General features: G+C 41.9%; 1 protein-coding gene across 3 annotated transcripts; it reads right to left on the bottom strand.

The window, feature by feature from the left end:
- Positions 1,121-10,049, bottom strand: LOC8085276 (protein VAC14 homolog). Of its 3 annotated transcripts, none has more exons than XM_021465938.1 (20): positions 9,580-10,046; positions 9,372-9,485; positions 9,225-9,293; positions 7,976-8,065; positions 7,785-7,904; positions 7,664-7,692; positions 7,425-7,567; positions 7,249-7,343; positions 6,997-7,083; positions 6,775-6,882; positions 6,569-6,660; positions 6,292-6,373; positions 6,024-6,089; positions 5,034-5,149; positions 4,786-4,906; positions 4,542-4,703; positions 4,333-4,461; positions 3,852-3,920; positions 2,138-2,404; positions 1,121-1,606 (listed from the first exon to the last, which is right to left on the bottom strand). In XM_021465938.1, the coding sequence occupies exons 1-20, from the start codon at positions 9,670-9,672 to the stop codon at positions 1,520-1,522; spliced, it is 2,139 nt and encodes a 712-aa protein (XP_021321613.1). In that variant the 5' UTR covers positions 9,673-10,046; the 3' UTR covers positions 1,121-1,519. The 3 variants fall into 3 exon arrangements, with proteins under 3 accessions (XP_021321613.1, XP_002465623.1, XP_021321620.1); XM_002465578.2 differs by having other exon boundaries at positions 9,225-9,290; positions 9,580-10,045; XM_021465945.1 differs by lacking the exons at positions 1,121-1,606; positions 2,138-2,404 and adding an exon at positions 2,920-3,222 and having other exon boundaries at positions 9,580-10,049.

Here is an 18,031-nt window from a genome sequence, read left to right as displayed (position 1 = left end):
TACATTTTGCTACTTCTACTCAAAAACTGAGGTAGGGGTTGTATTATCTATGTATACATACAGTAAGCAGTAAGCTGGATCTAGTATATAGCAAGGGCCGCAAGCAAAACCAATGACGCCTGCTGCATCCTGTGGAACAATACCACTGCGATGGCAAACCATGATGAAGTCACGTGGACACACTGCCACCAGCCGGTCAGTCCCCTTGGTAATGGCAGCAAGCATCTTTGCATCTTCTAGCATACACAATCAGATTCGCTCGTCTGCAGAATTTTGAGGGGTGATTGTGGCGTCGAGATAGGAGTGGTGGTAGTGTGTGGGTACTGGGTAACCAAAGAAATGTCATCCTCGCTTTTACTTTCGTCGGACTTGGACGGCATCCAAGGAACCTGAGCAAGAATCATCAGATTTGGCAGTGCATGTTCGTTGGATACGATTGCGAGATAGAAATATGCCTTGTCGATGAATGAGCGTCGGTCATTGCAGATCATCTTGTTGAACTAATGGATAAATTGTCCTCAGAATATATACTCTGGATGCCTGGATCTATTCCATGAAAAGTGAGAACCGGCGGCACTAGTTGTCACCGCAGCAAGCTGCTCGGCCAGCCCAAGTTGCGGCTGGCAAGAAACAAATGTATGTTAGGTGAATTCCAGTGCTCACGTACCTGGCATGGCTCTTATTTGGCATAGGAAATGCCCAAAAGATGCATCCAACGACACAAGAGAAACATTTCAGTTAGCTTTATTTATTTTACTTCACGTGGATGACACTTTTTTTAATCAAGATCCAAACAGAAGTTCCAGTCGTTCTCAGCTTCCTGGCAACCCGAAATGTGAGATGGAGTGCTACGCTGGAATTAACCTAAAATAGATGCTCCTTTCTGTCTAAAAATCAAGTAAACCACGGTCATCTCAGTATCGAAATCATTCAGTTTACAGGGAAACAAGTGCATGCTACTTTCTGTCTAAAAAATGGAAACCGGAGCCAATGAATTAAATTTGACGCGACATGGCACACCAGACTACCATGATAGATGGTACGGTGGGATGGTACACCAGAGACCAGATTCGAAACGCAAATTTAAATGCACCAATTTCATCATGATAATATAAAAATGGGATAAAGATAAGGCATATATAGCATATAATAAATATATATCATAAGAGCCAACAACAGGAATTTACATTGCGACGCTAATTTATTGGAGATCGATAAGCAGAACAGTAGTAGCATATCTCCAAGTACTACTTTGCTCATTTGGCCTTCAATTGAAAAATTACAGAAACCAGATGAGCAGTGAAACGGCTAAGAAAAGAATGGCTAGAGGGCGGAAACGAGCTTTCTCCAACAAATAATTGCCATCTCTTGACAAAATCTAGGAACGAAACAAAAAAGATTACACTCTATGTACCCTATGCAACCTCCTTTGAAAAAATCAAGGAGACTAACCAAAGCCCCAACATATTTGTGATGATGCTTCCGGCAAATATATCATACATCGCAAGAACCAAATGCATCATAAAATGCCTTTGGATGTTCTTGAAGGGGGCCTGTTAATCTCTGATAGCGAAGAGGAATGTGCTTCTTCGTATCTTTGTATCTCCTGTATATTGAAAGATAGATATTAGTCTTCTGCTTAGGCGATAAGCATCTTTACATCAATGAAACATTGTTCAACAAAGCTCCTGTCATATTGTTGAAGAAAGCTAGCAGCGCTAGAACAAGAGGTCTGCTACCAAAGAATAAATGGACTTCTGGTGGTGACAGGTTACTTCTCTAGAGTTTTTCAGCCAGCAAATCTATTTTCCAGCTGAAAGCAGCTTTAGCCAAAACTTCCAACAGTAGATCAGAGCTTCAGAGGCGAAACCTTAAAAGAACACACTATTATGCAAAGCTACAGTATTCATAAAGGTGGCAAATTCAGGCAGACCCCACCTTAGAGCAGAAATGAAACTACATAAGATAGTCCAATTCATACTTGGGAGGTAAGATTAGGAAAACTAAATACTTTTGCACATATGTGGAACAGGAGCACACAACTGACAATTTCAACAACTGTTTCTTCTGTGGCAGCAACGACAACTCAAATCAGATATAATAGCATAATCAAATATGTGAGCAAAAGCAAAAAAACCTGAGATAATGTTAGAGCTGAAGCAGATTTGCGGGATTGCAGCTGATCCTTCAAATGGTTACGGTGCTGCAGCTGCATGTTCTCAAATTGCTGGAGAAGGAATGGGAAATTGATTGCACTATAGTTCTGTGTGTCTTGGTTTCTATTGCCATCTTCTGTCACTTGCAGAATCTGAGAGTATGGATTTGCTGAAGATGTGCGCTTAAGATTTTCACTGAATGGCACAGTCTTCAGTCGAGTCCTCAAGATCTTGAAGGCCGCACTTTGCTGCATAAACATATAAACCCCACGATGTGTAATCTCTCCCGACAGAATGTGGTTAGAAATTTGACCTCATAGGAGGAACACTGAGCTACAGTTCAACTCATTCTAACAAAAAAAGAAGATATATGAAAGACCACATTCCACATACAAATGGAATACAGCAGTAGAAAAGCACAAAAAGATGGAGATGAAGAAGCAAGTGCAATATGAGGACCATGGAGATAACTTTTTACTCCCTCTGGTCCATTTTATCTGGCGCACACGTATATCAAGATTCAAACTTTTAAAACTTTGACCATTAATTAGACTAATAATTATTAACTATTATAACACAAATTTTATATAATTAGATTTGTAAAGAATTATACTATCCAATGATTATAAGTTTATAAGCATAAATAATATAATATAAAGTAAATGAATGGTCAAAATGTAATCTAGAAGACCGTGTCATTCTAACCTGCGCCAGATAAAATGGACCGGAGGGAGTACATAGCAAAGCTACTGCAACAGTACAATTACAATAAGCCTCCTTATAGACCACCTTATAGAGGAGGCTCCTGACAATTATGGATATAAATAATCTAAGTAACAGCATGCCTAACTAATAGATAATAAAGTATCAAACAGCCCTTACAGCATCTCCAACAGTTTGCCATCTGGCTTTCCCATCCTTAATTTTTTGGCAAAATAAGAAAAAAAAACCTCTCCAATTGTTTGGCATCTTCCCTCCCCATCTTTCCCAACCTCGCAAAAATTCATCCCGAGCACACATATATGCACACGGCCTAGGAGCGCGTATCCGGAGTTTCCCGGCCCATCTAATAAGCAGGAAGAAAGACAGGGTTCCAAGTGAGAAAAACGCAAGAGAGAAAGATCTAGTGGAAGGGCTTAAACACGTACAGAAACAAATTCAAGGTTCCTGATACAAAACATGAGACCGAGTCGTAGGAAAAGGTGCCGAGGAAAAAACTTTTTAGCATAGAAATATAGAAAACTCTTGGAGATGACTTCTTTTTTTTCCTCCACATACTAATTTAGGAGTTGGCAAACACCATATTTTGGGGAACAAAATATGAAGATCTCTTGGAGATGCTCTTATACTAGAAAACCAACCATTTTTTTGGGAAACAGATATTCTTAGTGGAAGTAGGGATGAAACAGTGAAGACTAGTTGATTAATCCCAAGTTTCCAACCCAAAATGAAAATAATATCTTCGAAAGGCAAAATGAATTCATGAGATACATGTCTTAATTTAAGATTACAATATCTGATGCTTTGCTTATGAACTGGATGAAAACTATTCTAGAAACTGTGCAAGAAGCTAAATTGTTACAGGTGTGGAGCATGCAGCACGAGCTTTTTGTCTAGTGCATGTTACCCAAACATTCATTAGACGTTAACCAAAGAAAAGTGCAGAAACTGCAACAGATGAGACATTGAACATACCTGAGGCAACAGCATCAGGAGACCATAAAGAGTTTTCAGAAGCCACGTGTGTTTTCCAGGCTCGAGAAGCTGCAAGTTTTTAAGAGCATGTTATGGAATTCCCAAGCCAAAATGATTAGTAAGATGTAACAACTAAATCTCTGTACAAGTCATCACAGTTTTCATAACATGTTGCACCACATAAACCCCAACATGTTGGTTTTACAGCATCCAAATTGGATGTGGAATCATTAGGGAATAGCAAATAGTCTGAGAACATTGTATCAGAAGGACAGCGAGCATACAGTAAATGTACCCAAACTACATATGAACTGCTGAACAGCATGAAACAAAGATTGGTCCAGACTTATCATGCCACGGATCATGTGGAACTAGAAATCAAATTAAAATAGCCAATTAGAAATCCCCAAGATTCAGAATTCAAATGTGCCTGAGAAACAGAAAGGTAAATTTGCAGGAACAGATTATCAGAACAACTTACCTGTAAACGCAAGTAAGCAAATACTGGAGTCTCTAAGAGACGGATCAATTTATCTAACTGAACCAAAAATTTCACATTTATGTCTTCTTCTCCCAGTGACTGAATAACACAGCTTGCGTGACTGTATGCCTACACACATATAGAAAGAACATCCAAAGATCAGCCAATAGAATACTAGTAGGCAACACACATTCAAAATGAATCATCACCTGAGCAAGTAAACACAAACTTATCGTAGCCATCGGAGAGTGGCGCCACGAAGCATATAAAGACTGAAACAAATCCTTGCCACAGGAATCCACTAACGACTTCTTAAGAACAGAGCGGAGCTCACCAAGTTCAGTTGATGTGAGCAAAATCAAATTCAAAGCCTGCAGGTAGTTAAAAAATAATGCACAAATTTCACAATCACATTTTGGCAGTAGAAGAATGTTGTAGAGTTAGAGGACATACCTGAACCATGACAGATGCAAAATCAAGGTTAGCCTCACTCTCAAGAATAGTGGAGAACTCCCGATATACTTTTTCAGCACCCAAAAGAACACAGAGCCGGCGGACAATCAAAGCACCACGCCTGTAGAAGCACCTCAAACCATTATTTTCTAATATGTTCACCAAATACTGAATCATATATCCTAATAAAACCAAGAGATATATGATTAAAAAGCAGAGTCAACTTTAGATATCAAAATTTTACATACTTCTCCAGTAGAAAATGGTTGTTGTGGAAGGTGCGGATTAGGTAGGATACAAGATGATGGAAGTGGTGAGACTCTTCAGCTATACGTGCATGAACTTCCAATACTAATAGGACAACCTGCACAAGTAAAAATGCTGTGACAAACAACCGCCATGCTCACAGTTCATTAGCAAAATGTATCAATGGCGGCTAAACCTATACAGCTACTCGACAGCAGTAAGTAGTCTGCCGTGGTTGCGCCTACAGATACCACATTCAAGGTAAAAATAAATATCATCCAGTTTAGGTTTGCCAAAGAACTCCAGATTTTCAACCTTGGACAACATAGTGGATCTATCCTAGCCAACAGCACAACAATTGGAATAATATTCAAATCAGTGACTAAACAAATTTGGCTTGTGATATGGTTAAGATAACTGGCAGCTGCATACTCCTACTCCCCATTGAGGAGGATAAGTTGAGTGGAGACAAGCTACTCAGAGCCTGCCCTCCAAGACCGGTGGAGCCTGATGGTGGAAATGCCCTCCAGGCTCCAAGAAAACCTGGAGCTCTGTACAGCTGCCGAAGGGTTGTAGTATTTTTTTTCTTGACTGCCTCAACTCTAGTGCTCACAGCTTCCTTCATAGTCGTAGCCCATGGGCTGATGGGTCCCCTTCTAAAGAAATTAACAAATCACTAAACAGATAATGTCTCACCAGACCAAATCACATCTTAAGTTCTTAACTAACTTAAACACTTATATAGTATATCTAAGATTATTACTCCATGGGGTGTGGTGCTACATTGCCAGGCCCACACCATAGAAACTTGGGCCCTCCAAATAGATCCAAACCTTGCTTGAACTATGAAATGATGCTAAACTAGAACTCTATAACTCACCGCATACAAATAGCACAATATAATATCATCTAATCATAGCCCACAACATGATGTAGTTTCAAATTATAGAAACAAGCAGAGCAGTTTGGAAGGCTTTTCAAAAAAAACTCACCGCGTCCGAAGGATCAGAAAGTGCATTTAGGAGTGGATCAAAAATATCGTTCAGGTACGCCAAGAACTGTTCCAGAAAATATGTAAATAAACCAGGTCCAAAAGGACTTGTGTTGTCAAAATGAATTGCAACTGTCACATGTCCAACTCTAAGTTGACAAAATAAAAACATATAGCAATGTAAAAGATTAAAAACATGCAGGTACTTATTGAGGGTAGTTGTTGAGATTTATCAAAATGCAGTCCAAAAAACATTGGTCTTTTAGTACCTCAGAACGATATCGATCCAGCAAAGTGAAGAACCAATGCAATGCTTCAATTCGAGTGGCCTCATGTTCACTGTTCAATTCTCTGAAAAGAAAGGACAAAAGGTCAATGCCTTGTCACAAATGTCATGTTGATATAATTATCAAATTACCAGCACAGGCATTGATGCCTAACAGTTTGCAAATTACCAGCACAGGCAGAGCATAAACAACTCAAATTACCACACAGATAGATGCCTAACAGTTCTACATAATTTCATTTCCAAGGTACTTAGAGAACCTTTTTGCGATTGAAAGAATTGCTCCGATATCAAATCCCTCAGCTGGATCAGCTTTTATAGCACGGAGTTCCTCATTTGTTTCGCGTGCAACCTTGCAAACAAAGACGTCAGTAACTAAAGTAAATGCTAGTCCTCAACAGGCACACACCACACAGTTTACATTTGCAGTAATTATATGAATGAAAAGCATAAGACGGGAAAGTACCACTCGGATTTTCTCCTCCTCGTCAGATATGCACGGTAAGATAGCGCCCAATATATCTGCATAGTAAGGAACAAGTTGTTCCCCACCAAGCTTCACAAACTCGTTGATCTGCACTTTAAAGAATAAGCCATAAGCCAAGGCATTCTTACAAATACTAAAACAGCTTCTGCAGTCTAGATTCTAGGTTTTAAGATCACAGAAAAAACATGAAAGACAAATTACCCATGTGATAGACGTCAACCGAGTGAATTCATCAGTAGAGCCGGCTCTCCGAACGAGTATTTCAGCCATACGACCATAATCTACATTCTGTTCATTTAAGTTATGATAATCAGCATTGAAAGCATAAAAAACGAAGACAACCATTAAGAGTTTATACAAAAAAATAAAAGGATAACTGAAGGAATAGGCATCCCACAATGTCTTTTACGTCTAAGCTGTTAACAGACTGATAGCGATATAGAGCAGCCTTACTGGTGAGTTCTTTATCTCCTGCAGAAACTCAGAAAGTGCTGCATCAGCTTGCTGCCTTATCTCATGACTGGAATCACTCAGCATATTGAATAAACCTGCAGGGGTAGTGATAGAAAGGTTGTTGAGCAGTCAATAAAAGTATAAAAGTAATCCACTTGGAGACAAGGGAGGATTACCATCGAGAAAATCAGGAAGGAAACCAAGCATGTCAATATCAGGAACACTGTCTAACACTGTTATCCACCCCACCAGAAATTGTCTTACATAAGGATTCAACACATTCATGCGCTCTCTCAAGAGCGGTATGAATTCTTCTATGCTAAAGAGCAAAAGCAAGATATGGGGCCAATCAGAAATCATCACTGACATAAAAACAAGCAAGGCACTAATAAGGAAAAGGCCATACACAGCATACCTGAACTGATCACTCTCAGTTACGATATCCTGGTGGGTAAATAATTATCTTATCAGAGATAATTAAGAAGAGAAACAAGGGACAAGTTGTAGATATATGAGTACAGTCCAGGCGATTTTACCTTGACAAGCCTATCAAGAAGGTGAGCTGCACTTTGAACATTAGCATCGGAATCTGCAGAAAGCTTGCATAAAGCATCAAAAATTTTGTTGAAGTAGATGATGAAATCCCCTCTGACAACCTAAAGACAGAAATTCAATTAGTTTGAAGCAAACAGACAATAAATGTTCCATAACTGAACTAAATGCTTACCTTTGCTATGTTGTATAGTGCTTCACAAGCATAGTAACGCACTCTGCTATCTTGGTCCAGGAAGGAATTAAGCACAGGAGGCACAATTTGCTGGAAGCACAAGTGACAGAGTTTATTGTACAGTCGAATTGGCAAGACAGAGTAATAGCACAGAAAATATAATGTAGGCATTAAACATAATTCATGTTAACAGAGCTTCTCTGCTGAGTAGACATGTAAGTGGCACAAATAACAGTTTATTTGTATATATGTAACAGAAGCTTTGTATTAAACTAATGACTATAACTATATGATTTCAACATGAGACACAATGCCATCTAATAAATTTATCTCCATTCCCAAGATCTAACCATATCAATGAAAAATATTCTGTAGAACCCTGCAATCTCCCTCATTGATCTTTCTTCAATACAACTCCATAAAATCCTACGAGATTAATGTATGAATAACACCGTACAGAATCATTTTCCAATCATCAAATGCAATCTGTTAAAACTTAAAAGAGTGCCAGAAAAGAAGTGGCTGAAAGTGGGAGGCCATAACTACAACTCATAGAAGTTAATACCTCTGGTTCGCAAATAATTGACATTTTTGACAAAGTTTAAGTCAAACTTTTAAAGCTTTGACTACAAGAAACTTTTAATGCGTTTAGTTTTAGAAATTTGATGATCATATGCATAGATTTGTCTTGAAAAGCACTTTCATAAAAGAATGAATATGTTGGCTTTTCATTTATATTCTAATAAAAAACAATTGTCAAAGCTATGTTTTGGAGACCATGTCGTTCTCCAAAACTCCAAGTATTTGCAAACCGTGGGATAACTATTTCATGGTGAATCAGTAAGCATAATGTCCTTCAGCACTGAGGGAAAGGACTATACACAATTCATCAAATCATACTTGAGCTCTAACTCAATAAACACAAATGGAAATCTAAAGTACTTGAGACCAGAAGAAATGAAGTCATTTGAAATCATTGACTAATAGATAAGTTCAGCATGTAGTACACCAATAGAGCATTGCATGATCCAGTGGCGTGAAGCTCAATAAGGCAAGTTGCCGTTGGCAGATTCAGCCCCGTCATTGCCAACTTGCCATTTACAGATTATGCATGCAGGTTTTAAGGCAGATGGCCATATGATTTCCTTTAAGAGCCACAAGGATTCACCCCCATATGGGATGACACTGCATAAAGTTGAATATGAATACACCAAATAGAAGTTAAGAGCTAACGCTTGCACTAGCAAACCTCGAGATGCTGAGCTGCCTCACTGGTGAGTCCAACAGTAACTGCTGCAAGGCCAATCAACCCACCCTGCTAACATTAAAATGACACAAAACTCAACAAATCTGACCTCATAAGAACAGAGACATGAAATACGGGCAGTAAGCAAACCTTCCGATGGTTGGCTTGTGGCGAGTATGTGTAATCATGGGTGAGCAGCAAGATAACCGCTGATATCTTCTCATGCTCCCCAGCCGTTGCAAGCTGCTTCACAATTCCCTCAATCTGTACAAAGGCCACAGCAACCAAAAAAAAAATCCATCTCAAATCCCTGCCGATTGGTCTAAAACCAAAGCCCGCGAGGAATCGAATCCCTCACCTCGAGCGCGGCGTTCTTCCGCTTCTCGTAGAGCTTGTCGGATAGGTTCCGAAGCACGGCGCTCGGGATGACGGATAGTGCCTCTTGGGCCATCGCCGGAGAATCCACCCAGGAGATCCCCTGCCCCGCCGCCGCTACAGCCTCCCGATCGCCGGCGATCGCCGCATCGGCCGCACCCCCCGACCCACGACCCTCGCAGCCGCGACCCAACCCTAACCCGACAGGCCAAGGTCCAAGGCGATGGGCACCAGGAGCGGGGAGGCGAAACCCTAGAGACCTGAGCCCCAACCCGAGCTCGCTCGCAGCAAAAACTCGAGTCTAGGAATGGATTTGCAGGCGGAGGCGACGGTGGTGTGATCTGGAGGAAGGAGAGGGGATCCGGGCGCTGCTGCTATTTTTCTTTCTCCTCCGCAAGGGTAACGTTTACCGTTGTGGCGGCCATTAACGGCGCCTGTTTCCCGTGGGTGATGGACTGAATGGTCCAGGGCGGAGGCCAGCCTGGCAAGTGGGGCCGGGTTTCATGACCTGGACTGTGGCGTAGTAGCCCCGTAGGGGGGCTCGGCTCCGGTGCCGGGTGTGGACTGACTGTGTGTCAGCCGAGCAGCGCGGTGCGTGGACCAGGTGTATCCATGCGAGGGTCTCCGGTCGTGTCCGCTGTCCGTTGGTCCTCTCTCCGCGGAAAAAGGAGCTGCTCATGTCACGCGTGTTTGGCTCCAAGTGAAGACGGGACGCGACGATCCTGTTTTGCGTCGACCCTTTCTTTTCGCGAGGTGGAAGAACGGTACAAAGGCGTTGTGTACTTCACGAAAAAAGTCTTGTTTATTTCCTAAAACTTTTACAAAATTTTTCAAAATTTTTCGTCACATCAAATATTACGGCACATGCATGGAGTATTGAATATAAATAAAAAATTTAATTACACAGTTTGTATTTTGAGCCAAGTAGTATATGATTGGACAATATTTGTTAAATACGAACGAAAATGCTACAGTGTCCATTTGTAAAAAAAATTTGCAACTAAACAAGGCCAATTTTTTAGATGTAGTTAGTGTAATATTTTTATTTTATTTGATAATTAATGTCTAATTATAAACTAATTCATATCAAAAGTTATTTATTTTATCTAAATTTAATACTCAATATATACATTTAAAATTTTGATACGATGGGACGAAAAGAAAATCTTAGAACTAAACACCGCCAAAGTTGCCCATTCAATAGCAAGCACCGAGCTTACCAGAAAAAAGGGAAATCAAATGCACAAAGGAAGAAAAAAACATAAACAGCTAAGAAATGAGAGAAGCGGAATACAACAAGCTTAAAGGCGACCTCGACTCCCTAATCATACAAAAGCGTGCACAGTCTACACACAAGGCAATAGAACAGGTTCTACGACGATATGAAGAAGCAAGCTTGCGATAAATGAAGGCAACTTGCTCTTGGTGATGAAAAATTTTTGATGTCAGATCGGATATATCGAAAGGATGTTGGGAGAGGTTTTTAAAAACTAATAAAAAAATAAATTACATAGCTCGTCTGGAAAACTGCAAGATAAATCTATTAAGCATAATTAATCTGTCATTAGCACATACGAGTTACTGTAGCACTTAAGGCTAATCATGGGCTAACTAGGCTTAAAAGATTCGTCTCGAGATTTTCAACCAAACTGTGTAATTAGTTTATTTTTTTTATCTACATTTAATGTTCCATGCATGTGTCCAAAGATTCGATGGAATGGATGAAAATTTTTTAGATGGAAAACTAAACAGGGCCTAACTCCTGAACGTGCCTACGGTAGACCATCAACCTAAGATTGTGACAGTTACAAGGGCGCGAGAGGGGGCATGCGCGCGGAGACTAAAATTGTTATGGTTACCGCTAGGGTCTAGGGCAAGAACCCAAACAGTAAGATTATTGGGACTAACCACTAAGATAAACACAAGCAATCAAATAAGAGTTGTGCATGTTGCACATCTCCAGCATGGCTACAATGATATTGGGAAGCCAACTAGTCAGATCCTAAGTTAGCTTCACTTCTGAGTCTGGCTCGGTGGATATAAGACAATGCCTTGTTTAGTTCTTACAAATTTTCAAGATCTCCCATACATCAAATATTTGAATGTATATATGTAGCATTAAATATAGACAAAAATAACTAATTGTACATTTTATCTGTAATTTACGAGATGAATCTTTTGAGCCTCGTTAATTCATGGTTGAACAATAATTATTAAATACAAACAAAAGTGATATAATAACCGAACCATGTTACAAAAGTGCTACAATAATTAGGCCAACTATGTTCGGGAACATAAAAGATAAAAATAGCTCATTAATAATGCTCCATATAAACGATAACATTTCGATCATGGCTAGATGCGAGTTACTAAGGAAATTATGTTGTGCCTTATTTATGTTTCCATGCGTGCTTTGCTTGTGTAAGTAGATAACTATAAATAAATGTTAATTGCACATCTTGCTATTTTGTTATTTTTAGCCCATTTGATATATTTCAAGGTTGCTAAGCTCTCAGAACATTTGAAGTGAGTGTCTTTATCGACCACAAGTCCTAAATGGCACTTTTAGGGTCGTTCTTATGCATATTAGAGTTTGACCTTATTAGCTAGAAAAACATAAGTCTGAACCTTAAATTTATGATACGACATTAACAAATAAACAAACTTTGTTTTCTTTTCCCGTTGCAAGTAGAAAGAAGTGACTATAGCCAAAGGGTATCCTCAAGAGGATGAAGAATGCTTCGATGTCTTGTAGCCCTATCTAGGCCGTCGAGTATCAAGCATGAAGGTGGCAACGACAGTTGTCCCTATCATGCGCAACAAGGAGATGATGTCGAGGAGCTCTAGCGGTCTTGAAAGGTCCTAATATGGCTAGAGGGGGGTGAATAGCCTATTTAAAAATTCTACAAACTCACTAGAGCAAAAGGTTAGTAAATAACAAAGCGAAGCTTTTTGCTCTAGCTCTAAAGGGGTGTTTGCAAGCCACCTACCAAACAATTCTAGTTGCTAAGATCTCTATGCACACAAGAACTAAGTCTCTACAAGTTACACTAGAGAACTAAGCTACACAAGTCAAAGTAAGCAACTAAAGTAATTACACTAGTTTGCGGTAAGTAAAGATAAGATGAGATATTTATACCGCCGTGTAGGGGATGAACCAATCACCAATATAAACAATCAAGCACCGGGAGAATGCCAATCAAACACAATTGAGACACCGATTTTTCTCTCGAGGTTCACGTGCTTGCCGGCACGCTACGTCCCCGTTGTGTCGACCAACACTTGGTGGTTCGGTGGCTAAGAGGTGTAGCACGAACCTCGTCCTCACTAGGACACCACAAGAACCTACCCACAAGTGAGGTAGCTCAATGACACGAGCAATCCACTAGAGTTACCTTTCGGCTCTCCGCCGGGGAAGGTACAAGACCCCTCACAATCACCGGGAGATGGCCACGAACAATCACCAACTCGTGCCAAAGCTCCTCCGCTGCTCCAAGCCGTCTAGATGGCGGCAACCACCAAGAGTAACAAGAAAACCGCAGCTAGAACGATCCCCAAGTGCCACTAGATGCAATCACTCAAGCAAATGCACTTGGAATCACTCCCAATCTCACAAAGATGTTTAATCTATGAAGGAGATGAGTGGGAGGTGTTTGCTTAGGCTCACAAGGATGTTAAGTATGTTAGAATGCCAAGAGTGTGAGCCCTAAGCCGGCCAAACACGTATTTATAGCCCCTCAAGCAAATAGAGTCGTTGGCTCTTTCACTGGGCGAAATACGGGGTCACCGGACGCTCTTAAAGGGGCACCGGACGCTCAACACCAGCATCCGGTGCTCTAACATCAGCCGCGTGTCAGAGTCTAACGGTAACCTGCAGAGCACCGGACGCTGAGCAGGTTGGCACCGGACGCGTCCGGTGCACACCGGACTCATGCGCAGAGAGCTCCGCAAACTCGCAGGGTCACCGGACGCAAGCCACCGGACGCACCCTTAGCGTCCGGTGCACACCGGACCCATGCGCAGAGAGGGTCGCAAAACACCCGCACACCGGACACGCACCACCGGACGCTCAAGCCAGCGTCCGGTGCCTATCGTCCGGTGCCTTACCCTAGCTGGGCCAGGCAACCTGCACACCGGACGCTCGGACGCAGCGTCCGGTGCTCCAGAAGCCAGCGTCCGGTGAGTGTTTCTCGGCGAAAAACACTCCCGCGACTTCTCCAAATTTCCCACCGGCGCAATAGAAAATATGCACTTCATTTCCTCGAAAAGCGCCGAATCCCGCCGAGCTTGCTCGGCGGGAGGGAGAGAGGAACCCATCTTCTCTCTACCCTTCAAACTTCAACTCCCTTCTCAAAGTGTGCCAACACCACAACGTGTGAACCAACATGTGCACGTGTGTTAGCATTTTCACAATCATTTTCTTTGAAGGAGTTAAGTTAGCTCACTAGGTTCTAAATGCATGCACATGAACAATGACACCTAGTGGCACTTGATAACCGCTTAGCCAAAGAATTCCCCTCTTTATAGTACGGCTATCTATCCTAAATGTGATCACACCCTCTATGGTGTCTTGATCACCAAAACCAAAACCCTAAGCAATACATTTGCCTTGATCTCCAAAGGGTTTTGTTTTTCTCTTTCTTCTTTTCCAAGTTGAGCACTTGATCATCTTGTGGTCATCACCATCATCACCATGATTATCACTTGCTCCATCACTTGGCATGTACCAACCTCATCAAGTCTACACACACTTAGCATAGAGGTTAGTACTAGGGTTTCATCAATTATCCAAAACCAAACTAGGGCTTTCAGGCCTCTCTTGTGTAGGAGGCAAATGATAGGTAATGGACTAGCACATCTCCGACAATGACAACAAGAGATGGTAGTGGTGATTGGAAGGACATGTCTGGTCGCACAAATGTAGACAATAGTAGAAAATGAGATTATTTTATGTATGTGGATGCTGCTTTTGGGCTCACGACCCATGTTCATAAGAGTTAGGATATATTGTACATTTTTATGCACGCAACAATGACACGGAGTCCAACCTACAAGTTGTTTAAGTAATTGCACAACACGATGTACATTCTGCCACAATACACATACATGTGTGCTACTATATAAGAGGATAAGATCTTATGATATGTAGCCCCCGTACTTATGCAACTTTGTCGGTATTTGTGTTTGGTGGATCACGTGGTGCAAAATGCTAGTTAGGAAGGGAGCAAGGAATAGGAGAAGGGAAGAGAGGAGCCGACAAGCATGAGGACATTGCGTAATGTTGGTGGCACGATAGATCAAGATACCGAGGGAGATGAGGACAAGGAGGAGCTAATTGCAATTCACATGTACACCATGATGGATATTGATTGTACGTGTCATGTCAAATCTAAATGCCAAACAAATAGATATGAATATCAGGTGAACCACTTAAAGTTTAGGACCAAAATTTATACTTCCAAAGTTTATGACCAAAATCTACTCCCATAATCTATGAGTTAGGTGATATAGAGGTAGAAGTTAATTACAGCGCAGAACTCCTACTCCTCTGTTTCAAACTATAAAACATTTTGTCTTTTTCTAGATACAATATCTTTAGATGTACTCTCTCTATCTAGAAAATAATGCAATTGTCATTTTTCAACGAGTCAAACAATTTAAATTTTGACTGAAATTATATAAGAAATAAAACATTTTTATACAAACTAAAGTACAATCAGATCGTTATATAATATATTTTCATAATAGATTTATTTAAATATATAAATACTAATACTATTTACTATAAACTTGAACAAACTTAAGCTAATTTGACCGACATGAATCCCATAATTGTATTATTTTGAGAACTGAGGATACATAGTAAAAGTTATGTATTTAGAAAAAAAAGGAAAAGTCTACATCACACCTAAGGTTTTGAGAGGTGTCTACTTAATTCTCAAAGTATAAAACCAGGTATTGAACACATTAAACTTGGCAAAACCAATCAATTTACCTCTGAGGTATTTTTGCAAGGCGATTTTGCTTATGCGGCACTCCAGACTAGATGTGTTGGACATGCTGGGGCTTGGGCTTGCTCTTCAGGCACTGGGTGAAGCAGCGGCGACGACAGCTACGGCCCACTTACCTCCTGTGGCGGCACCGCCGGACAAGCTACCGTGTGCTACCACTGCATGTCGCTCTGCCCCGCTGTTGTCTGTACCGTCGCCATGTTGCACCCGTGTTGTGTCTAGCAGCCGCTGCTGCGCTACGTGCTACGCTACCCTGTTGTTGCATGTGTCCTGCTATGTTGTTGTCGTGCTGCGCCCTTGTTGTGTCTGCATCTCTCACTCACTCTCCATGCCTGCTCTATGTGTCCATCGCTTCTATGGAGAGCAACAGCTGTCGTTTGCCAAAATTTATAATTGCCACTGCACTATCCTCAAATTAGTCACAACCATAATTTCACCTTGACCTCTTTACATCTTAGGCCTAGCCTCAATGACTTTTGTCCAAGGTAAAGGTTATTGTGGGCCTTGTTGTATCACCATAACTATACACGAGCTAAAAATAGAGCTGTCTTTGCTTATCAAATTAGGCCACCTCAAAGCCTCCTAGTTCAATTCCTCGCACTAGTGGGTAGCTATGGAAGTTGCCTAGCTAACGAACCCTAAGTGAGAGCTAGCCGCGCCATGTCGTCAACGAGTTTTGAAAATTCGTCGCCCTCACTACTTCCACGGCCACCAGCATGCCATTATGTAAAGTTTTACCTTGAGTCATACAAATGTTTCTGCAATCTTGCTGTAACTTTTTAGTTGTGTCATGGTTAGTTTGCGAGGCCACTAGAGTTGATCTAGGGCTCGGCGGTCCTAGCAACCTAGCCACACCATCCTTGTGCACTCTCACCGGCGTCGTCCATGCGCCATACTCATGGCTCCTTGGCCACACCCTTCACCACCATGGGCTCATTGCCCGAGGGAGACTGAGTATAGGTGATGGTGCCAAAGCGTGAGGTAGAGCGCGAGTCGGATGACACCATTGCTCCACGCGTGGACAACTGCTTAAAACGACACACAAATGGCAGGTGCAACACATAGGGTTCACGAGCGGTGAGTGTGGCTAGGCAATGACGGACCTACGATATGGGGTAGCGTGCCGCCGCGTAAGGTAAGTGGACTGACACCACCCTGCTCCATCTGGTGCCTAACGAGTTGGCCCAAGCGCGAGCGTGTCCAACACATCCAGCCTTGACTACCACACAAGAAAAAATGTTTAGAAAACGACCCTAGGAGATAAGTTGACTGGTTTTGCAAACTTTAGTATGTTAAATGCATGGTTTATACTTTAGGGAGTTAAGTGGGCACTAAATCTCACAGGGTGATGTAGACTTTTAGAAGCAAAAATAAATATCTTACGGTCTATTTGGCATAGCTCAGCTTCATGAGTGAAGCTGTTTTTTGCAAAATAGCTTAATGAGCGGCTCTTTTGGTGAAGATAAGTTGTTTTAGAAAATTTGTATGGCAAAATAGCTTTACACAAATGGACTAAAACAACTTCACTAAGAACAATTACTATAATACCCTTAGCCTTTTCCCCTTATCTTCTTGTTCGCATTTTCTCACGATGCAACGTAGTCGCAAGTCCGCAACCTCGTGCCCGCGAGCCAATGCTCATCCCAGCGGCCCCTCTCCAGAGGTGGCACTATCCCACGGTGGCGCCCCCCACGACAGCGCCTCTCCCGATGGCGGTGGCCCCTCCCGACGCCCCTCGCCCCCACAGCGGTCCCATGCACTAGACGCTGGAGTCATAGCCCCATAAAGCTAACGACGACGGCAGAGCCCAACGATTTTGGCGAGCGCGCCCTAGCCCTGCTCCTGCTCCTCTGATGGCCCCGCTACCTGCGGGCCTGCGGTTGTGCCCGTGTCTTGCAGCGTGCGATATCAACGTCGCCTGTGCCTCCCCGATGACCATGACCCTGGGGGGCCGTGCCCCGGCTAACATGCCCTGACAATATGCGCCACATCGCTCCCCACGCGATGCTTCGAAGGGAGACATAGGGGCACACACAGTCGAGAGAGACAAAGGGGTACACACAGTGCTTTGGTCCACTGGGCTCACATGTGTGGGTGAAGGTGTCATAAGCTACCTTTTTTCATCTCTCCCATCCCATCTTGAGAAGAGGAGAAGAAAAACTACTTCACAGGTGAAACCGTTTTGAAAAAGGAGGCTTTTACATGTATACCATTGTAAAAGTCAGTAATTACTTAGAGGCCATTAAAAAAGTTAAGCTCTCATAGGTACCATTGCTCTAAACTCAGATTTGACTCTAACGGTATTAAACCGCGGTATGAAAAGTCAAAAATACCCTCATGTTTAAATATCCAATTATTTTTTGAGCATCTTAACGATCTCAAATGAAAAAATTCAAAACTAGAAAGTCATAGGTCTCGTCGAGA

Source organism: Sorghum bicolor, chromosome 1 (genome assembly GCF_000003195.3).
Source record: "Sorghum bicolor cultivar BTx623 chromosome 1, Sorghum_bicolor_NCBIv3, whole genome shotgun sequence".
NCBI classification, from domain to species: Eukaryota; Viridiplantae; Streptophyta; class Magnoliopsida; order Poales; family Poaceae; genus Sorghum; species Sorghum bicolor.
Note: the sequence above shows the minus strand (reverse complement) of the source record. Positions and strands in the feature narration are given on the sequence as shown.

Excerpts from the sequence above, each read along its gene's own strand:
- LOC8085276 (XM_021465938.1), bottom strand. The coding sequence starts at position 9,672 with ATGGCCCAAGAGGCACTATCCGTCATCCCGAGCGCCGTGCTTCGGAAC. Across the intron at positions 6,661-6,774 it reads AGGAGGAGAAAATCCGAGTG|GTTGCACGCGAAACAAATGA; the intron begins GTACTTTCCCGT and ends TTTGTTTGCAAG. Across the intron at positions 4,704-4,785 it reads TTGCATCTGTCATGGTTCAG|GCTTTGAATTTGATTTTGCT; the intron begins GTATGTCCTCTA and ends AACTACCTGCAG.